Source organism: Zeugodacus cucurbitae, chromosome 4 (assembly GCF_028554725.1).
Source record: "Zeugodacus cucurbitae isolate PBARC_wt_2022May chromosome 4, idZeuCucr1.2, whole genome shotgun sequence".
Taxonomy (NCBI): domain Eukaryota; kingdom Metazoa; phylum Arthropoda; class Insecta; order Diptera; family Tephritidae; genus Zeugodacus; species Zeugodacus cucurbitae.
Window position 1 is genome coordinate 70,795,547 of NC_071669.1, and position 22,522 is coordinate 70,818,068.

The 22,522-nt window shown below is 38.5% G+C and overlaps 3 protein-coding genes and 1 non-coding gene across 5 annotated transcripts; 3 read left to right on the forward strand and 1 right to left on the reverse strand.

Annotated features, from left to right (window-relative positions):
* Nucleotides 1–234: 234 nt before the first annotated feature.
* On the forward strand, nt 235–6,370 carry LOC105212857 (serine/arginine repetitive matrix protein 1). The gene is made up of 5 exons (XM_011185182.3): nt 235–731; nt 1,436–2,817; nt 3,263–3,769; nt 3,871–4,508; nt 4,570–6,370. Exons 1-5 carry the CDS (start codon nt 720–722, stop codon nt 5,802–5,804), a joined length of 3,774 nt encoding a protein of 1,257 aa, XP_011183484.2. The 5' UTR covers nt 235–719; the 3' UTR covers nt 5,805–6,370.
* Nucleotides 6,371–7,234: 864 nt separating this feature from the next.
* LOC105212850 (40S ribosomal protein S4) lies at nt 7,235–8,981 on the forward strand. Its single transcript, XM_011185171.3, has 5 exons — nt 7,235–7,413; nt 7,722–7,980; nt 8,051–8,148; nt 8,411–8,582; nt 8,644–8,981. Exons 1-5 carry the CDS (start codon nt 7,243–7,245, stop codon nt 8,895–8,897), a joined length of 954 nt encoding a protein of 317 aa, XP_011183473.2. The 5' UTR covers nt 7,235–7,242; the 3' UTR covers nt 8,898–8,981.
* On the forward strand, nt 8,186–8,330 carry LOC114804324 (small nucleolar RNA psi28S-3327). The gene has a single exon (XR_003752542.2). It is a non-coding gene; the product is annotated as a small nucleolar RNA psi28S-3327 (small nucleolar RNA).
* Nucleotides 8,982–10,256: 1,275 nt separating the features above from the next.
* LOC105214942 (uncharacterized) lies at nt 10,257–18,288 on the reverse strand. Of its 2 annotated transcripts, none has more exons than XM_054229027.1 (4): nt 18,008–18,288; nt 12,185–16,112; nt 10,812–11,200; nt 10,257–10,741 (listed from the first exon to the last, which is right to left on the reverse strand). In XM_054229027.1, exons 1-4 carry the CDS (start codon nt 18,011–18,013, stop codon nt 10,499–10,501), a joined length of 4,566 nt encoding a protein of 1,521 aa, XP_054085002.1. In that variant the 5' UTR covers nt 18,014–18,288; the 3' UTR covers nt 10,257–10,498. The 2 variants fall into 2 exon arrangements, with proteins under 2 accessions (XP_054085002.1, XP_054085001.1); XM_054229026.1 differs by having other exon boundaries at nt 12,014–16,112.
* Nucleotides 18,289–22,522: the final 4,234 nt, after the last annotated feature.

A 22,522-nucleotide genomic window follows, 5' to 3' on the forward strand; every position in this document is an offset into this window, starting at 1 on the left:
TTTTAATTTTGCATTATTTATAAAACGCATACACAATTAAACACTATTAAAAAACTGTACTGCATTATTTTAAACGTATTTCAAAAAATGAATAGTAATTTTATTAAAAAAGAACTTTATTATTTGAATTTATTTAACACTGGATTTATTTTTAGTCATTGTCTATTGTGAATGCTCTGTTTTGTAATTACTTTTGTGTTAGTTTTCCTTGATGAACTTGGCAACTCTAATTTCGTTGAATTTTTCGTTGCGTCGTCTCCATTTTGCAGTGCAGCAGGCCGCATTGAAAATTTTTTAATGTGCGAAAAACTTTTATTGCTGATATAATAGAGTAAAAATATGTGGAGTTTTAGAATAAACGCGGTGAAAATATATTAAATAAGTTTATTATATTGAGTTTGTAGCGTTTGAGGTTAGATTGTGTGCTAAAATAACGAATGTGGTTACTTACCCCGCCTCCTGTTTTTTTCTGTTCAAACGCTGAATTTTACGCTTGCCGCCGTGTGCGTATCTGAAGCCCCAGTTGCCGGGCGCAACTATTTCCGTGAGGCAGAAACAACTAATTGAGAGTAATTAAGAACAAGGTATCTAACTGCAATAAGTGAACCAAATCCATTAAAGGAAGGTATTGAAAAATTGTCATGACGTGAAGGTGCTTATTTGTGGACATTTAAGAAAAATTATAAGACACCCGCAACTGTTGGAAGAACTGCTTCAAAATGATGTTCACGGTAAGTAGTGATTACTTGTTAATAGATAATGGTATGGCAAATCAACATTACATCACCTTTTCTACATAAATTAATTTAATATAGACTATTTCTAGAAAATTGTTTTTTTGTCACCTAGTATTTTATCTATTTCATATTTAAAAAATTGAAACATTGAAAATATAAAAGAACTTATGTTAACAAACAAGAAGCGTTTCAGGGGTTTGTTGTCATTTTGTATTGAAAATATATAAATATAATAATATTAAAAAAAAGTACTTAAATATATCCAGAAATGTAATTCCCCAATATTAAAGAATATGTGAGAACTATAAACATTTGTAGAAATTAGGTTATGTGTTCAAATGCATGTTTAGACATTGATATGTGAATTCAAATTATTCAATAGTAAATGCTAAGCGGACTCGCGATATTTGTTTACAACGATTTTGGAATTTTTTAATGTGGGTTAAATTTAATAGTTTGGTTATTTTTGTATCAGCAGAAAACAATGCCGAAAAATCCGGATAGGTAGGCTTTAATGTTATGAGAACGTTTTCCATAATTCTGTTACTTCTTAATAATTTATTAAAGTAATCTTAAGCCAATAAAGTAATCTTAAAATAATAAATTTAGCGAAAATTTTAAATGGATCTATAGTAAAAATGTATGTTCGCTTTGTCCATTTTATAATTAACTTATTTGGTAACAATGAATATTTCCAGGGCACCACTCAACAGCAGGACACTCGCTTCAGCGACAAGGAGAAGAAGTTAATGAAGCAAATGAAGTTCGGCGATTGTTTAAATAAACGTGTGGATATGTCAAAGGTGAAGCTAGATGTGTTGCGACCATGGATCAGCAAAAAAATTACGGATATCTTACACATCGAAGACGATGTCGTCGTTGAATTTGTTTACAATCAGTTGGAGGAAGAAAAATTCCCTTGCCCAAAGAAAATGCAAATAAATATGACAGGATTTTTAAATGGGAAAAATGCACGACAATTTATGGGTGAATTATGGTCTTTATTACTATCAGCACAAGAAAGCGAAAGTGGAATCCCTGCCGAGTTCATTCAACAAAAGAAAGATGAGATAATTAAGAGGGAAGAGCAACAGCGTCAAAATGATCGTTCGCGATCACGTGATAGGGATAGGGACAGAGATCGTGATAGGGATAATGAACGCGATCGGGATCGCGATCGTGACAGACGCACCGGAAGAGATCGCTCCAATGATGGGCAACGTGATGAAATGAGTCAACGTGAGCAGCAGTTACCACCAAGTACTTTGAGCGCGATCGAGCAGGTTAGGTCACAATTATCAGCTAAATCTAGATCGAATTCGGCTGAAGAAACTAATTTAGGTAATGTTTCCCAAAGCAAGCAATTTGAGGGGGGTAATTCAGCCGTTATGAATGCTGCGGCAGCAGCTGCAGCTGCAGCTATACTGCGCGATCGTTCCAGGTCACCGAATGCGAGTGCTAGATCTGCAGCAGCCGAAGCGGCAGCATCGAAAATACGCAATCGATCACCACGAAAACGCTCCAGGGATAGATCAGTGACGCGAAAATCATCTCGTGAACGCAATTCGTCACCTCAGAGACGTCGCAATTCACCACGTGATAGAAGACGACCGTCTCGTTCACCAAGACGAAGATCATCTGGCGGCGATCGCCGTCGTCGTCGTAGCACTCGTAGTCGTTCAAGGGATCGTAGTGTTAGACGGCCGCCAAGCAAGAAACGTCAGGTATCACGTTCTAATTCGCCGCAAAAACGTCAAAGTCCGAAATCAAAAAGTCGTCGTTCAAAAGATAGACGATCGAGATCCAGATCACGTTCAAAATCACCGGTAAAACGAAAGCCATCCCCAGCGGCAGCAAAAAATTCCAAAAACGCAACTTCATCTCCCTATCGAAAGCGTTCCAACTCGCGACACTCAAACCCACACACCCCCGTCAACGGTCATGAAGACGGTGGGTCCGCTAAAAAGCGCGACGCAAGAAAACGTACCCCATCCCCGAACCATAGTGAAAGCTCTCGCGTATCAGATGGTGCCAAAAGGGTCACCGCACGCAAATCATCTAAGGGCCGTTCTCGTTCAAGGTAATATATACAAAATCTTTGTTATTCGAGTAATTACCCATATTTATTTGAAAACTATTAGAAACATATTTTATTGTTACTATGTTTTTAGTTTTACATTGATACAGAAACACAAAATGGTTTGGTATATCCTGAACTTCATGTGTATAAAATACGTTTTGACAACAAACATTTTTGGGATACACCTGGTCATTTGAACCTTTCATATATATACATAAATTGTTCTTTTATTTCCAATGATAAGGGAAAACAATTTTGCAAAATATAACAATTTATAAATAATGTTAAAAAGTAAGTATATTATGTAGATGTGAATAGGAAATGAGCCTTAAGGGTCATGTTCTAAACTTACATAGCCTAATTCAATGTAAATTCGATTTTTTATATAAACCTTCTACCTCTACCTGTGTCAAAGCTAATTAATTGTAATTTATAATTTGAACAGATCCGCTAGTAAAAGATCAGCAAGAGCTGCTGTTTCTTCACGCTCGCGTTCAAGATCGTCATCCCGTTCGTCAAGAGCTTCTGAACGTGTAAATAAAAAAGGCGTACGTCGATCTAGCTCACGAAACACCAGTCTTTCGCCATCGCCTGAACGTAAAGAGGACTTTGAAATACGACGTAACAAGAACAGTGTACAAAAGAAGCGACACTATCGCCATAATCGCGATTCTTCGGCGAGCTCCATGGATAGAGAACGTGATCGCGATCGAGAGCGAGATGGTGGAAGAAGAATGATGGCGGACAATAGAGGCAGACGAGGAGACATGCCTGGCAGACGATTTTCGCCGCATAATCGAAGTCCTCGAAATGATGGGGGTGGTGGTGGTGGTGTTGCCGGTGGCGGACGCAATCAACGTTCTCGATCTCGTCGTCGTTCAAAATCACGTAATCGTTCTAGATCACGCAATCGATCTCGTTCTCCTATGCGTCGTTCCCGTTCTCCCCGACGGTAAGTAATATTCAGATATGAAAATATGTATATTTGGCTTGTCAATATATCCATTTTCGATTGAAATATCATTATTAATTGGATTTTTTTAATATTTACAGTTTTAATCGGCGCCGCTCCCCAATGATGCACTTTCGTGGACGCGGTGGAGGAAATAATCGCGGTCGTATGAACTTCTGGCGCCGCAGTCCCAGTAGAGGTCGTGGTGGCGGAGGAGGTGGTGGAGCTGGTCCTGGTCCTGGTGGACGCTTTGACCGTCGCTTCTCGCCTCAGCGCAGATACTCACGTGAACGTGAGCGCGATCGCCGTATGTCACCGATGCAAAATCAATTCCGTAAGTTTTCACCACAACGGCGATTCTCTCCACCCCAAAATATGCAGTACCAAAGACGGTCAAGAGAACGAAGATTTAGTCCAGGACCACGTGATCGCCGACCATCCTCCCCAATGCGCGACAATTCTCGCGACCGAGGTGGTGGAAACAATTTCGGTCGCTGGGATCAAAATAACCGCAATGTTCAAAAGCCAAAAGCTAGAGCCTCATCAGAAAGTTCGAATTGGGAGTTAGACGATGAACCTGCTAAAGAAGCGGCCAAACGTCAGCCCAGCACAACTAAACAAACTAGTCCAATTAAAAACAACGGAAACCGTTCAAGAAGTCTTAGACGTTCCCGCGAAAGAAGCGGTCGGGATTCTAGCCAGTCTTCGGAAAAAATGCCCAGAGCTCGTGAAAGTTCAGGTAATTATGGCAATTCAAAAAAAAAAGAACTCATATTAATCTAAATTAAATATATTTTCAGGACGACGTTCGTCTGTTGAATATGCAGGTCCCTCAGTCAAAACCATTGACTTGTCCAAAGAAGAACGTGGTGAAAATCGCAAAGCAAAAGGAGAAGCAGTTCAAACTGAATCTCACCAAGTAAAGAAGCAAGCGTTGGCTGTATCCGCTGCAGCTGCCACTGCTCCAATTTCACGCAACGAGAAATTACGTGACCGATACAGTTCGAGTTTGTCTCGCACCCCGTCGCCATTTTTAAAGCCCCATGAACGTGAAAAGCTTCAGAAGAATGCGCTAAAGAAATCACAAGAGAAGAAACCACAAAAGAGTCGTAAAGAAAGTTATTCCTCCTCTTCAGATAGTTCCGGAGATAGTGATGACAGTGAAGACGAGGAGGAGCGTAACACAATTGACAAGACAAAAGCGTCGAAAATGAAGAATTCTGAATTGCGCACCAAATCGAAAAGACGAAAGTCAGTAACAAGTGAAGACGAGTCTGACGATGATAGCGATGACGAACAAGCTAAGAAAAAGTCGAATTCTAAAGGACCAGGCAAAGGCCAGGCAGCGGTAGAATTATCTTCAAGCGGCAAGACTGGACGCAAAGAAAAGAATGTACACACGGAAGAAAACCGTGAAGAGCGAAATGCAGTTGAGGTGCAAAGTAGCCGTGGTAAAGGCAAATACCAAAACGATGTACCAGAAATAACTGTACAAAGTAGTTCAAAGGGGCATAAAAAAATATTGGTCGAGAAACACGTTCCAAGGGATAATGATTCATCCAATTCCAGCGATGATTCCGATAAGGAACAGTCAGAAAGTAAATTAGCTGGATCGAAATCGAAACAACTGGCTTCGCGCAAACGCGCAGCTTCTGTGACTGGATTAAAGAAATCCAAGCGTGAATCATCCGATTCGGATGATGAACAAGTCTCAAAGAAAAAACGAAAGAAGGCAAAGAAAACATCAAAACGTAATTCAGACGATGATAGCTCTTCGGACTCCGAAGCTGAGGCATTGTCAAAAAAGAAAAAGCATAAGAAGCATAAAAAACACGGCAAGAAGAGTAAGAAACACAAAAAACACAAGAAGAAGAACAAAAAGGCTGACAGCTCGTCAAGCAGTGACGAGGAAGAGGAAGTTCGTGAACGTACCGGCAAGTCAACATCGGCGTCTTTACTTCTAGGAGGAGTAAATGAAGATTTAGAAAAACAACTGCGCGAACGGGCTTTAAAATCAATGAAGAAGAATGAGTAAAAAGTAACAACCTGAATTAACAATGGAAGACAGACATGTGCAAACGACTGGATAATGTGTATGCGCCACATTTTATCATTTTGCCTGATTCAATTTTTTATGTACTCCACAAAATAATTTAGTTTATAACCCACACAATTATTAATACTTAAAGTAATTAGTAGGACTTTTCGAGACTCCCTCCCCCCTCCTTAATATGTTCTAATTTTCAAAGCAATTCATATCTGCATGAAACATCTAGAAATTTGTTTCCAAAATATATTTATCATCGCATGCTAAGAAAGTTGTAACATAAATACATAAATACATGCCTACTTTAATATAGCTACAGAATGAGCAGTTGAAACACATGTATTTGAGTATCCTTGCTGAGCAGAAACAGCATAACATTACAACAACAATATTTAATTGCTAAATACAAGATTCAACATTCTGTTGAGAGTTGTCAACATTTAATTGATTGATTTGAAGTTTAGGTTCTATTATTTAAGTAGATATATATTATATTATGCATTCACGTTTGTCAACTCAAAGAAACAAACAAATAAACATAACTACTACGGAAACACGTTTATATATTTACCTTAATGAATGGGGCGGGCGGGCAAATCAGATACTAATTGCAATAAATAATTTATGAAAATTTTAATTATTCATTAGATTGACCGGGTGTGAGGGATATTGCTAGCCACAATATCTTTAATATCGTATACCTACAGCGGTAATTAATAGATATTTTAGCAACTTGGACTAAAGACTCGACTCGAGACTTGAATTCGGTTTTGGTATATATGTAGCTACATCAACTCCTGAAAACGTTTTTTCTTCAGATGAGAACTTATTGGTTACCACTAAACTGGTACAGCAAACTGTACTAACATTCCAAGATTAAGCAATACTGACAATTGAAATAATAAGGAAACATATTTCATAAGATCATTATCCAAAGTTAAATCGAAAGGTAAAATTAATTTGTATTTATGACAAATAAAAGTTTCTGATAAGATTAATATATAACAATTTCAACTTAAACCAACAAACCTTGGAGCGCCATCTATTGTGTTATAGCAAAATGTTACAAACACCAGTTTCATTTAATTACTAATTTTTATATTTTTTTAGGATTTTCTTTATTTTTGACCGAGTCAATAGATATTAATTTTAAATTCCGCATCAATTACTCTTTTATTGGCAATACATTGATATATATAAATTTATTATTTTGTATATTTTGTAAATGTAAGATTTTCAAGGGTGTAAAGACGCAAAGAACAAAATATCATGGTTTAATAGTTATACTTGAATTATCATTTAACAGAATGCAAGTAGCTGTAAAATATTCATAATGGCAGAATAATTAAGTTATTAAATATATATTTCAACAAAGAAAACTAATTAAATATAGTATAAATAAATATAATAAAATAATAGTTAATTCATGGCACCCTGTGGGAAACTCGACAGCCAGGCGTCGCCGTTAGTGGAGAAAATACTCTCCGTTCCACTGAACTGTCATGGCGCAATCACAACAAAGCGAACTGTCAAAAAGTCGATTAACATCCGGCTGCGTTGCCGTCTTCCTTTCCTTTTCACGTATTTTGACAAGATGGTAGGTGGTGTAAAAGTTGCCGGGGAAATTCACTGCCATCGTACGTTTTTTATTTAAGAATTTATTGAATAATTCACAAAGTGTTGCTGAATATCCAGCTTCGATGTATACGTTAATATTTCACGGTTTAATTGACGCGTTCGTGAAGATAATCAATAGTTTGTTGTCGCTATTTGTTGTTTGGTAGTTGTGTGAAATGGCAAACTATTGGTGCTTTGGTAGTGAAGTTCACGGCTGGCTAACTAGCTAATCCTTGTATTGCAAAGGATAGTGAGATGTGACAATGTATCAGTGTGTTTTGATTACAGGCGCGAGGTCCCAAGAAGCATTTGAAGCGTTTAGCAGCACCCAAGGCATGGATGTTGGACAAATTGGGAGGAGTCTTTGCTCCTCGTCCCTCCAGTGGCCCACACAAATTGCGGGAGTCATTGCCCCTGATGATTTTCTTGAGAAATCGTCTAAAGTATGCGCTGAATGGTGCTGAGGTGACCAAGATTGTTATGCAGCGTCTGATTAAGGTCGATGGCAAAGTCCGTACCGACCCCACATACCCAGCTGGTTTCATGGGTAATGCATACATCATATTCATTAGAATAAAATATCAAATATGATTACATTGACTTTTCTTTTATTACAGATGTCATCACCATTGAAAAAACTGGTGAATTCTTCCGTTTGGTGTACGACGTTAAGGGCCGTTTCACCATTCACCGTATTTCAGCCGAGGAGGCCAAGGTATGTGTCAAGCTCTATGCTTTAATGAGTTTCAACAAAATTGGCTTGATCGAAGACCACATAATTATGATTCCACACATATATGTGGTTCAAAAGAAAGCCAAAAGCAATTTTTGTTACGACGGTCACCGAATGTCTTGATTTTTGTGATACTTTGGTAACATTTACGTGCAATTACAAACTTTTCAAAAAAATTATCAATTAAGAAGAAAAATTATTGTAAAGTAAATACGAAATAATTGCTATTTTCTTATCCTCACAGTACAAATTGTGCAAGGTCAGGAAGACACAGCTCGGTGCCAAAGGTGTACCATTCGTGGTTACACACGACGGCCGTACCATCCGTTACCCCGATCCTCTTATCAAGGCTAACGATACTGTGCAAGTAGACATTGCCACCGGTAAAATCACCGACTACATCAAGTTCGACTCAGGTAAATAACATGGTCTATGTCAAACACAAACGCATTAATTCATGTGTTGTTGATATTACAGGAAACCTCTGCATGATCACTGGAGGTAGAAATTTGGGTCGTGTCGGTACCGTTGTTAACCGCGAGAGACATCCTGGTTCCTTCGATATCGTTCACGTAAAGGACTCGCAAGGACATGTGTTTGCCACCAGATTGACAAATGTTTTCATCATTGGCAAGGGCAACAAACCCTACATTTCTCTGCCCAAGGGCAAGGGTGTGAAATTGAGCATTGCTGAGGAACGCGACAAGCGTTTGGCTGCTAAGACTCATTAAGTAGTTATTTAAGAAAGGTTTCTTATTTTGCAAAAGATGGTAAATACATAATAAATAGAAATCACTAGAATAACTCGGGAAAAACTGTAATATTTTATATAGACATTTGACTAAGTGAACTTCCAGGTATGTATGCTTCTGTATCTCTTCTCGCAGTAGTGGTATATGCTAACAAAGTGAGTGTATTTAATAAGGAACACAAGTTTGGCGAAACGTTGTTATTGAGCAAATGTAAATGCGAGCATACATGTATAATTACTCAAGCCGGAAACAGGGTGTTTCAACTTTTTATAATTCAATGTTTTTGGTTTAATTATAAAATTCAGATTAGGGGCGCGAGATTCCTCATTCTCAACACATTCTTCTTAGTATGTCGCTCATAAGGTCGCTTGTCTAATAACACTCTTCTAATTTGTAGTCATTGTTACTTTTTACACTTACTTGTTTTGGTTAAATAAGTAAACTTCACTTCCTTTCTGAAATTGCTAAAACAGTTGCTTTTCTTTTTCTCTGTAAGCAACTTATAGTTTTTAGTAAATTAAAATACTTGCCCGAACTAGACGCTAACATTTCCTGGATGCAGAGATTTTCCTGTGGTCCGACCGCGTTGATCTTGTAGCGGCAAATTTCCAAAAAAAAAAAAATTTAGGAATGAAGCCAATTTTACAGTCCTTATTCGAATACAAATTCGAGTTCGTCCCGGTTACGTAGACCGAGCGTCTTGTGAACGGAACCTCGTCGAAATAGCTTGTTTCCTTCGGCTACTTCTATGTTAAACAAAGAATATTTTTGTAAATTATTTAACAGTTCAAATTCGCGATTTCCTGTCCTTTCTAATATAATTAAGACAGATGTAGATGCGTGGGTGTGTAACTTCAAATCATAACTCATAAGTTAGAAAAGCTTGACCGACCATGTATTAAAGCTGTATATGTATGTACAACAGCGGCCACATAATTGGAAACGATTTTATAATGAAATTTCGCAAAATGTATTTTTTTTTTAATTTTCACTCGGCATAAGAATATAAAAATAATCGATATAAGAAAAAACATTCCATTATACACTTATACGTATTTATTTTATTATTTACAACGTTCTTTATCAGCTGAAAAATGGGAGGTCTTGATTTATTTGTGAAATGTCACGATTCGTCGGTATAAAAATAATTATTTTAAAATATTTACATACATATGTAACATTAGAGTAGATCTATAATTGCTGGGATGATGCATAACTAATATAGAAACTCTTTAATGGAAGACATTTTCGATTCCTCATTTGTTTTTTAAGTACACAAAAAATCCAAAAAAAATGGTGCCAAGTTATGCCATACAGTCTTGGACCAAATGTAAGATGTCTCGATTTTATTTGTGTGGGTTTATGGGATTACATAACAAGACACGAAGAAAAAATATGGCGATAAATATCTGGTTTTATATACTATATGTACATACATACATAAGTTATGAATATGTAAATGATATGCGCTGTAAAGTCCTTTCATATCTCCTTTAAACTAACTACAAATACGTAAAAGATGATACAAGTGATGATGAGTGTATTTAACTAAAATTTCATTCATTTATCTTAACAATTATTCACGATTTCGGTGAACTCCGTTTTGTGACTAATTTTCCGGAATCTCGACTATTAATGACTTCAGCATGGAATCCAGTCTCCCAATCGGCATAGTATTTGACTGTGCGAACATTACCATCGGGTTCCACCAGAGAGTATTCACCTTTTACAACATCACCATCGCGCTCCTCCTTTTGATGTTTTATATCGCCAGTATAAGGATCGTTTACACCATATTCAAAGGCGTATCTGGCATTATCACTCTGAAAATTTTTTTTTCAGAAAAGTTTTAAACAACATTACAAATTAAAAAAATATATAAATTTTACATACATAATGTTCGTAGTGTTTTTCTGGAATCGTTTTAATAACAGCTGGCTGTATTTTGAGTCTAGGTTGAGCTCTTAAATACGCAGTAGGACTTGCGCTCTGCGTCAGCAAAGGTGACACTGCTGGTGCATATCTGTAGAGTCCGCCGCCTAACGGTCCAATGCCTCCGATTCCATGCGCATAGCCATTAAGTAATTCACCTTGGCCCCTCAAGAGTGGTAAAGCTGGTTGGGTGTCCAATTTTAACGTTGAAATACCCAAATTGCCACCGAGCCCATGCAAAGCAGTTTGTCCCGAACCACCTAGTTTCAAAATCGGTGACAGACCGGTGTGTCCTAAAGCGATCGCTCCGTAATATGAACCGTGCGCTAAGGGAGCGGTGGAATAGCCAGCTGGTGAATAGAAATACTCATTATTTATACTATATTTCTTAACTCTAAAACCCTATATACATATAGCTATCGTTGGCACGATGGATTATGAAAATATTCCGAAAACTATTTGAAAACCATTTCGCCTTGTTTCACAGATTGTACTCTTGAAACACATTCTGAACTCAGCCGTTGATTGTTCCAAAAAAGTAGTTTTATAAATAAGGAGGTGAGGTCAAGGAGCTCGCAGGACCTATATTATCTAAGTCGTCTTATAATTTTAACTTCACAGTTTTAAAATAGCTAAAATCTTCAGTTTAAAAAATGCAACTTTGTTTTATAAATACTTTAAGGTATTCATTTTCGGCTATGTGATATAGACCGAAATTGTCAAAAAAAAGCACTGCGTAGCAATTATCGTATATAGTTTAAATTGGTTGAATGCACAATCTCAAGCAATCCGAAAGCTGATCAATAATAAGCTTGGTCATACGCGGGAACGGTTATTTTGCAGGGTATACTATAGATTGTAAAATGTATAAAAAGCACAGCTACAAATACTTGAAAGAAACTCGAAAATGTGGTTCACATCCCTCAGAGTTATTTGGATAAATAATAAAGCATTTGGATTATGTTTGGAAATATTACAAAGATTATCATATGCATTACCCTTTTATTTATCAAATAGGACTTATTAAATAAATTAGTAGGATCATAAAGGACTACAGGTGGTAGGTTAGGTTTGAGGTTTTCATATTTAGGTCACGGTCACCGGTTAAACAAATATAAGCAAGGATAATCGTCAGGATAATCAAATACAGTTTATTTTATTACTTGATATAAGCGGTGCTGAAGCGGAATAACTGTAGCTAGATTTGCCAGAAAGTGAATTTGCCAAACCGGTTGCGATTGGAATTGACTGCTGTTGAAGGATCGCGCCATTGGATATGTATTTACCCAAACCTATACTGCCCGGTGAAGTTAGTGCTGAATATGCAGCTATACCTGATTTAGAGGATACACCGGAGTATTGATGCGATATCGCACCGCTTGTGGATAATCCACCTAGGCCAGTACTTGTATGAATCGATGATGATAAGGCTGGTGCGGCATATGTTGCAACTTTTGCTATCGCAGGACTAGTTACCACAGTCGCGGCGGCTGGTGCGGCGTTTAAGTTGCTTATCGTGACGCTAGACCCAGATTGTAGTACGGGTTTCCTGGAGACATATTGGTGTGAAACTGAGCCACTGGAACCATATTGTGCATAACCAGTGCTTGACTGGATAGAGGTTAAGCCGGGAGCTGGATATGTTGACGATTTTGCTATACCCAGTGCAGGCGCTAGATAACCTTTAGCGGGGGTTGTCAGCGTTGCAGCTTGTGTAGCGAAGAGGAGCGATTGTGCGGGCTTTGAAACTTGTTGGTGTGAAATAGCGCCTCCACTAGCATAGTTGATAGATTGCGAACCCGCCTGAATCGATTTAATAGACGGATTTGCAAATTGTATGGTTGCAGCAGCCGGAGCTGTAGCGTAGTTGTAGCCACCTTTTGAAATTCCCAGTCCGGAAGAATATTGTGTAATTGTAGGTGCAGCGTAGACACCCACCTTAGCAACGGAGGGCACAGCAACTGCTGCTACTTTGGCTATCGGATTCGATACATACTGGTGTGACACTGCGCCACCACCAGCATATTTCACTGACTGTGATCCAGAATGTATAGCACTTAATCCTGAGCCTGAAGTGTATTGGGTGAGAGCAGGCGTTACAACAGGTGCCACTGCGGCGACTTTAGATATTACAGGGGTCGCATAAGGCAGCGGTTGTAAGGGCTTGGAAACATGTTGATGTGAAATAGCTCCACTTGAGATTCCAAGACCTGAAGAATATTGAGTGGTGACCGCTGGTGTAGCGTAGACTCCTACCTTTGAAATAGCGGGAACAGCAATGGCAGGAGCAGCGACTGTGGCTACTTTGGCTACAGGTGCGGAAGCATAACTTACAGTTTGTACAGGCTTGGATACATACTGATGAGATACTGCACCAGCACTAGCATATTTCACTGACTGTGATCCCGACTGTATAGAACTTAATCCTGAGCCCGAAGTGTATTGGGTGAGAGCCGGCGTTAAAACAGGTGCGACGGCGGCGACTTTCGTTATGGCAGGGGCCGCATAAGTCAGCGGCTGCAAAGGCTTGGAAACATGCTGATGAGAAATAGCTCCACTTGAGATTCCGAGGCCTGAAGAATATTGTGTGACCGTAGGTGCAGCGTAAACGCCCACTTTTGAAATAGCGGGAATAGCAATGGCAGGAGCAGCGACTGTGGCTACTTTTGCTACAGGTGCGGAAGCATAACTTACAGTTTGTACAGGCTTGGATACATACTGATGTGATACTGCACCACCACTAGCATATTTCACTGACTGTGATCCCGACTGTATAGAACTTAATCCTGAGCCCAAAGTGTATTGGGTGAGAGCCGGCGATGCAATAGGTGTAACGCTAGCAACTTTAGTTATTGCGGGAGCTGCATATGTCAAGGGTGTCGACACATGCTGCTGTGATACAGCTCCACCTGAGTAAATGGCGGAAGCGGCTGGAACCGTAGCGTAGGTACCATGCTGGGAAATCGAACCACTGCTTCCATATTTAATAGACTGCAATCCGGAATGTATCGATGATAGGCCAGAGCCTGAAGGATATTGGGTTACAATAGGGGTAACAGATGCTGTCACAGCAGCAACCTTCCCAGTAACCGGAGCTGAATAGGTTAAAGGTTGGATGGGTTTCGAAACGTACTGATGCGAAATTGCTCCGCTTGATATGCCATGTCCGGATGAATATTGCGTAACTGCCGGAGTCGCGTAAGTGGCCACTTTAGCTACTGTTGGAATTGCGAGGGTAGGTACTTTTGCAATCGGAGCAGTTGCATAGCTCACTGCTTGCAATGGTTTGGATACATACTGATGCGAAATGGCACCTCCACTATCGTATTTGACCGACTGCGTACCTGCATGAATTGAAGTTAATCCAGAGCCCGAAGTGTATTGCGTCAAAGCAGGTGTTACTACTGGTGCTGGTGCTGCGATTTTAGTTATAGAAGGCGCTGAATAAGTCACTGATTGTATAGGCTTAGAAACGTGCTGGTGCGATATAGCACCAGATGCGCCATAGGAAGCATAATTGCCACCGCTAATAGATGTCACAGCTGGAGTTGCATAACTTATAGATTTAGATAACCCTTGACCGGTTGGATATTGAGTGAGAGTGGGGACTGCAATGGCTGGAACAGCAACGGGTGACACCTTAGCCACTGGTGATGTGGCGTAATTTACAATATTTAAGGGTTTCGACACGTATTGATGGGAAACCGCACCACTGCCTCCATATTTGATAGATTGAGCACCCGTAGGAATTGCTGGTAGAGCTGGTTGTAAAATCGGTTTAATGACAGCAATTTTGGGTGTTGCCGGTGCACGATATGTCAATGTTTGCGCCGGTCTAACGACTTGTTGATGGGAAATAGCGCCGCTGGAAATTCCTTGACCCGAAGTATACTGCGTAATGGTGGGTGCTGCATAGCTGCCATATTTAGAAACTCCCAAGCCAGAGGAATATTGCGTAATAGCGGGCGTGGCATAAGTTTCAACTTTACTAAGAACCGGAATGTTAACAGGCGCGATTTTAGCTACTGATGCAGCAGGATAACTTACAGTCTGTACTGGCTTCGAGACATACTGATGCGAAACGGCACCGCCAGCAGAATATTTTACAGATTGAGATCCCGCATGAATAGATGAAATGGATGGGGTTGCGTAACCTACCGGAGTCACTGCCGGCGTTACTAATGGTGTTGCTATAGAGGCCACCTTCTGTACACCAGGACTAATATAGCCAACAGATTGTAGAGGTCTTGAGGCAATACTGCTGCCAACACTTAGAGTAGCACCAGCGGTGGGATATTGTGCAATAGTTGGTGCGCCTATTCCAGTTACATAGGATGTAGATTGCACTGGCTGTGAGACCTGTTGATGCGAATAGCCGCCACTCGTTCCGTACTTTGAGAAACCTGCACTGGATGTCAGATATTGGGATTGATATCCTCCTGATTTCAGACCCGACCCATATCCTGTGTACTGTGAAGCAGGAGCGCTTGAAATATATGTGCTTGCTAGATTCGGTGCATACGAATAAGAGCCAAGTGGAGTGGGCGCTCTATCGGCCAATAAATTACCCTCCAATTTCGTTAATGACACCGAGGATAAGGTATTTCCTAACTTTTGTGTGTATGGAGCGCTGTATGATATTGCGGGTGCATATGCTTGTAGTGGATTAACATATGCGGTCGTTTTCGAAATCGTTGGGCTGGATTGATAGTAAGAGTAGCCGGATGACTCATATTGAGCACCTTTTGAGAAAGTTGGCCTTGGTAAACTTTGTAAATTTATATTGGGTATTGCGGGATATGATTTTAATAGACCCGGTGAAGTAAATGCTAGTTTTGACTCGACATTAGCGACTGGCGGCGGTAAGTATGCATTCGAAGTTCTTTCCACCTTTGGCGGTAGAAGAACGGTTTTGGAAATAGCAAGTTGTGGTTGTAAAATACTCGGCGTTTTGAGTGGTTGATCTGCATATGTAATACCACCCTCATTCGTTGCAGCATTTGTGGATATTTGGAGCAGTTTTTCACCAACTTCACTTTCGTAATATGATTGGGATGATTTTACCGTATCAACGTTGAGACCGTAGCCGCCATCTGACTGACTCGACAATTTATATGCAGTTCTAGCTGGAGTCACTGAAAGCTGTACTTTTGGCGGTGGATAAGCATAACCGCCTGACGCAGCTAGTATGCAGTCTGGAATGGAGATTGGTTGTGTGCTAGCCCATACTGTGCTACAAAGGCACAATAATGCTAATGGTATCTGAAATTGTAAACAAAAAAAAAAATTTCATTGTGTTTGTGCGTACTTCTGCGTTATCCAAAATACAAATATAAACTATGTATATGAATTCGTCTGAGTTATTAAAAGGACTGTCCTTAATAGTATAAGTGGGTTTCCTCTGGTGGGGAACAGCCATTGAACCTAACCTAACCTACTAAAAGGGAAATTTAGCATGATATTGAATGGCTCAAAAATATCATAAATTTTCGTATGTCTGTCTGTCTGTTCGTACAAGAGGCAACTTGAGTAAAAACAAAGATATCTTGATAAAATACATGATATTGACATACGAAGTGCTAAGGAATACTTCGTATTGCCGATGGTCGAAAGCGGGCAATTACCACGCTCGCAAAATGCCGTTAAGATACACAAGCTTCAATCTCGATAGTAGGGGACATTTGAGGTTCAAAAATGTTTGAATAGTGGGTGTGATCCCGTACCTCGAATAGATTTAATGGTCATATCATGATACATGCGTGCAAAGAATATTTTTAGACCTTCTATAAGTGCAACTAAGAATGCAATTTGAACCAAATTTTGTGCACATAATTCAATCGCCTAATTTGATAGATATGAAAGACACAAAAATATTAAAAAACGTTTCAATACTTTCCTTAGCCCCATAAATAGGATATATTAACACAATTAAATGAAATATGCTGCCGGAAATAGATGAACTCGATCATTGAATTACCTCAGACCTCATATACTGAGTATAATGATTTATTCTAGCATGGATTTTACGCTAGTTGGAAATATTTCCTCGAGCATAATTCAGTTGCACGTCAAAAGTAAATGGAATCAGTCCAACCTATTTTTAATGGTTCCATATACTCTATATAGAGGTTTTCGACCTTTTGGATGATTTTATACTTTTTATTTCGATACACTTAATTGACAGATTTTCGTCGGTCTTTTGAATTAACGAATATATAGATTAACGAAATTATAGATTTAGTTTAGTGGCAATAACATAATATGATGTATGGGGTAGTGAGGTCCTTTTAAAATAAATCTCTCGGATATAAAATATTCCGATCAACCCCGTGGCTTAGGTTTCTTGCACTTCTGTATTTTTTTTGAGCTTCTATTTCTTTCTGGAGAACTCCTTGTACCAGCAGAACGCCTGAGGGGTTGTGTTTCCTTCAATTGTTATTTAAAATTACTACACCCTTGGTCGATATTTAACCGAATTTCCTCTTCTTAATGTGTTGTCGTAAAAAATATATGAGGGTCCTTTTCAAGAGACAGAAATGTAGAATAATTTTAACGGCAGTTAAAGAATAATCTGTTTTATATTCTCTAATTCAAATCTAATTAGGATTGCAGAGCTGCATATGCTTTGGAATAAAATTTGGCTTATCTCTCTTAGTGGCAAATTTAAAAAACCTCAAAAGGCAATATTTTCTGTGGATCTCAGATTTGACTTCATAATTTAATACTGCCAACGGGAGCTCTACCGAGATGTTGGAGTACCAACAAAAAAGGATTTTATTAATTTCTAATATTTTTGAATTAGGTTATGTGAAATTAATTGATGTAAATATGACAGCAAGCCGATTTATGGCTATCTTTTTTATGTTGCAATATGTCCACAGAGTATATGTAAATGATATTATTTAAGAATTTAAATTAGAGTGTAAACTGCACAAAAATTTTAAATATTAAATTCAATAATTTTCTGACACAGTTTTGATCACGCTCTATAAATGGTTCCTAGCTAAATTAGAACATCGCATATCCTTCAGTTTCAATTAATTGGATTCAGTTGATCGATTGTTCGTAATTGCATAGAAATGTATGGAATTTACACTTCCATTTATGGCTATAAATCACAACTTCATAGTTCATATTTTTTTCATGAGCCCACTCACCTTCATGCCTTGTTCTCTTGATATTTTCTTAATAAGAAACTTTTTAATATTCTATATATTTTTTAGAGTCTTCGATTTCACTACATATTAATAAGGTCCTTATCGCATTGGACAGACACTGACACTAGATCACTTAGTTTAATCCTTTATACATCTACACACATATCCAATTATATGGAGTTGTTTGATTCAATCACGTGCGCGCGTATCCTTTTAATGGGCGTTAACGGTATGATTTGAGCTCCAACGAACTGAAGCGTCGCGAAACACTACCAGCTAGCTAGGCCCTATTGTCGTTTATATACGGTCAATGTGGACCACAAACGCTCACAGCATCGGCGGCGGCCGCAGCGGAGGCTGTAGCAGCGGCGACAGCGGCGGTGATGGCTGCGACAGTGGCAACAAAAATTGGCTACACATCCAAAAAGGCTGTGACAACCAGTGCGAGATTGTGCGCACACTCACACACACACGGCTATGCACTCACATAGTGGCATGAATCAAAATTATGAATTCGCAAAAAGGCGAAGCATGCGCCAAAACGCTTTTCGTACAAAACAAACAACAGCAAGTACAATTTGGTGCGTCTATGTCTATTACTATTGGTTGCGCCGACGCAATGCACTTTGCAGCTTTTAGTTTGTTTATTGGCGTTGCCGTTTGCTACACTTTGGTTTATGTTCTCTGCGTAGACAGGTATGTTTATATGTATGTATGTATGTATGTATGAAAATAACGAGTGCACGATTTTCGGCAACCGAGCATGCGTAGCTGCTGCGCCGATACGGGTGCGTTAAGTTGCGTAGCTTTTTATTATTTTTATCTAATATTGTTGGTTTTGGTGGCAAGTTTCAGCTTTTCGCATGCCCCACCTTCACCAATACTGACTTACTGGGGCACATTATGAACATGTACCAGTATGTACATATACTGTAATATACATAATATCTCTATATATGCACTTCTCTTATACAAGTCTGCGGTTGTTTGTACATACATATGTGTGCATTCGACTACATGTGTTCTTTAATAATTTCTAGGAGCGTACAAAGCTAATTAGAAAATTGTCAATAACACAAATTATGCATAATAAAGTTGCATTAAATATATGTTGGCATGCGAAAAGATGCCAAGTCTTCATTTACAGAGGTTAGCATAAATTTAGTCAGTATCCGTCTTGAAATAAATCTTAACAGCTTACTTAACTTAACTTAAACATCCAGTTGTCAAATAAAATATAAACTATTTTTTTATTTATTTATTTATATATGAAGAAAAGAGGAAAAACAGTTGATCTTATTTCTTTCATACGGTTGTATCTTCATTGCTTCATTTCACCGAATTTCACTTGTAGAAGGTTTTGGAAACCGACTACTCGCTCTGATACTCGTGGCATTGGTATTGTCCTGATATTGCTGCCACTTAATTTACCAAGCAACTTCTCAAACAATCGGGAAATTTATAAAATGATGAGAACCGTAAAGAACCGTGGTTTTACAAACATTCAGGAAAATGCTGAAAAACTTAAAGGCTATCCCCAAAATCGTGTTTGAGAAATGTTTCCGACAAATGGAAGAAGCGTTGGCATTACGTGCAAGATACCGAATGGAGACTATTTTTCAGGCGACAGCTTTAATGTAGACAAATCAAGAAATATAAAAACAAGTAAGAAAGACTAAGTTCGGGTGCAACCGAACATTTTATATTCTCGCAATTTATTGATATATTTTTATTAAGATAACAAACAATTTGACCCAATTTGAAAATCCTATAATTAGGTATATGAGAGCTAGGGGAAGTTACACTATTAGAAGAAAAATATTTCCTCTAAATTAAATTAAGATACCTGAGAGATTTACCGTAATTTTCGGTGAAAAATTACCATGGGGCACTGAATTCTTCATATTCGATATTCGGGGCTTTGAAAAGTTATAGTCCAATTTCGACAATTTTTTCACAAGTGATGCCACAGATCATATACAGTATTTGTGTAACGTTTTTTTCGCTATCTTTATTGGTTCCTTATGTATATATTATAAAGTGAAGGAATAAGATGGAGTTCAAAATTGAGTTACATGGGAAGATTTCATCCATTTTCCACACGTGTCATCAGGTTGCCAAGAAAATATTATATACCGAATTTCATTGAAATCTGTCGAGTAGTTCCTGAGATATGGTTTTTGACCCATAAGTGGGCGATGCCACGCCCATTTTCCATTTTTTTGGGGTTCTTGGTTTTACGCCCACTTCCCAAAAAAATTACATTACAAATATGCCCCTTCCTAGTGCGACCCTTTGTTCCAAATTTTACTTTTATAACTTTATTTATGGCTTAGTTATGACACTTTATGTGTTTTCGGTTTTCGCCATTTTGTGGGCGTGGCAGTGGTTCGATTTTGCCCATTTTCGAAAACCCTCTCACGGTCCCAAGGAACATGTGTTCCAAGTTTCATGAAGATATCTCAATTTTTACTCAAGTTATCCGTTGCACGGACGGACGGACGTTCGGATTTTGACTCGTCTCGTCACCCTGATTATTTTGATATACATAACCCTATATCTAACTCGTTCAGTTTTATGTCTTACAAACAACCGTTATGTGAATAAAACTATATTACTCTCTTAGCAACTTTTGTTGCGAGAAACGAAAATTACCGTTATTTTTTGAACACCCCTTGTATATATATACTTAATATATACTCATAAGTACTGGAGATCAAATTAGTTTCGAATGACGTCATAGTAGAACAGATTCTTAGTGAAGAAATCTGCAGCAGCTGTACTTATTTTCCAAAAACATGCCAACGGCCAAAATGCGATACTGTAATATGAAATTGTCAGTGTCTCCGTCCAACTCTTGTAATGTTCTTAGTCGCATATCATCTACACTCCGGTTGTCAACTGCAAGCTGTTATTTATTCCTATGCAGTCTGGGCGAGTTGTATAAAAATGTTCGTATTTGTTGTAGTTTGTCTTGTCATTATGTGTTAATTGAAATTTACCTAAAGCCAGGCAATTTATTTAAGTGCGAAAGCTGGAATATTTTCACTTATACTGAAGCTGTTGTGTGTTATCGCTTTGGGATAATAAAATTTATATATGCAAGTTTAAATATTGCCTCAAATAAATCTACGTACATATGAACTTATGATCTCATGGCTTAATTACACACACACACGCATACGCCGATAGGCACAAATTCACGCCTGCTTTTTATTGGATATGTGCGAAAGTGTGTTAGCGTTACGAATTTACTGCTATAAATTTCAATGAACAAAAAACATTAAACTAATCCGAAATTTCGTCATGCAAATCGATATGAATATGTAATTTGGCGTTGGTCTGCTTTTTACACGCGCATTTGTCTGCGCTCAGTTTGGATGTGTGCGTGTGTGAATGCATGTAGCTATAAAGTACGGTACCGCAGGCAGTTCATAGTCTTACATAATGAGAGATGCAGTTTTTCTCCTATGGCGCAGGCGCACTGTCGAAGGCGCAGGCGCAGGCGCGTATGCGTGCCTTTGTCAACTAAACCACGCCAAGGCATGTTAGACTGCGTGCTAAAGCCAGACCAGCAGCAGCAATAAGCCAAATGGCATGTAAATCGCATTTGAGTCGAAATGTACTGAACTGAATTGAACCGAACTGAACTAAACTTGTTCAAATTTAGGTTACACACGCACTTATTTTAGTTTATTTCGAGTCGAATGCAGAAATTAAAATTCAATCAAATTGCAAAACAACGCATTGCAGGACACTGAACTGCGCTCCCAGGCGAAGCCCGCATACAGTGCCGTCGTCATATCGTCATTTGTCGTAGTAGGTAACGCCGAAATGTTTGACGGCGAAAAATTGTTGTATAAATCTGTCGTATTTGCATGACCGCATGAGCTTAAGCTCTGGGGTGCTAACTATGCAATACACACGCACATACACACATAACATGCGTGGACATATGCGTGTACATATGTATGTATATGTGTGAGTTTCGTTGTATGTATGTATGCCTATGCGTTACGTTACGTTACGTAGCATATGCGTTTTTAATCTAAAGGAGCTGATCGCATTGGTCAACTGGGGCGGCAGCGGTGAATTATAAAACGTGTTTCAATATTCAATTAACGTCCAAAATGTATAAGCAAATGAAATCGATATTCAGTTCGTATTCAAACGAAAAACTCATTTTTCTTTAGACAATTTCTTAATATGTGTATCAGCAGTCGGCTGCGACGCGACGTGTGTTACGAGATCTGTTTCTAGGCGAAATATACTCACATTTACATATACACATCTGTATATATGTATTTACTTACATATATTTGTTTTTTTTTTTATATTTTTTGTCAATTATATTCAAGAAACCCGAACATATTTGCATTCACATTTAGCGCGATAAATATACTTGACCACGACATACCACAGATGCCACATCGTCTTTCCTTTCACTTGCTCCATATATTGTAAATAACAACGTACATATTTAACTTATCTCTTTATGCAAATTGTTGGAAAAAT

Excerpts from the sequence above, each read along its gene's own strand:
- LOC105212850 (XM_011185171.3), top strand. The coding sequence starts at position 7,243 with ATGGCACCCTGTGGGAAACTCGACAGCCAGGCGTCGCCGTTAGTGGAG. Across the intron at positions 7,981-8,050 it reads ATACCCAGCTGGTTTCATGG|ATGTCATCACCATTGAAAAA; the intron begins GTAATGCATACA and ends CTTTTATTACAG. Across the intron at positions 8,149-8,410 it reads TTTCAGCCGAGGAGGCCAAG|TACAAATTGTGCAAGGTCAG; the intron begins GTATGTGTCAAG and ends TTATCCTCACAG.
- LOC105212857 (XM_011185182.3), top strand. Across the intron at positions 2,818-3,262 it reads AAGGGCCGTTCTCGTTCAAG|ATCCGCTAGTAAAAGATCAG; the intron begins GTAATATATACA and ends TAATTTGAACAG. Across the intron at positions 4,509-4,569 it reads CAGAGCTCGTGAAAGTTCAG|GACGACGTTCGTCTGTTGAA; the intron begins GTAATTATGGCA and ends ATATATTTTCAG.
- LOC105214942 (XM_054229026.1), bottom strand. Across the intron at positions 11,201-12,013 it reads TTCAGCACCGCTTATATCAA|CTGGCTATTCCACCGCTCCC; the intron begins GTAATAAAATAA and ends TCTATTCACCAG. Across the intron at positions 10,742-10,811 it reads AAAAACACTACGAACATTAT|AGTGATAATGCCAGATACGC; the intron begins GTATGTAAAATT and ends AAAAATTTTCAG.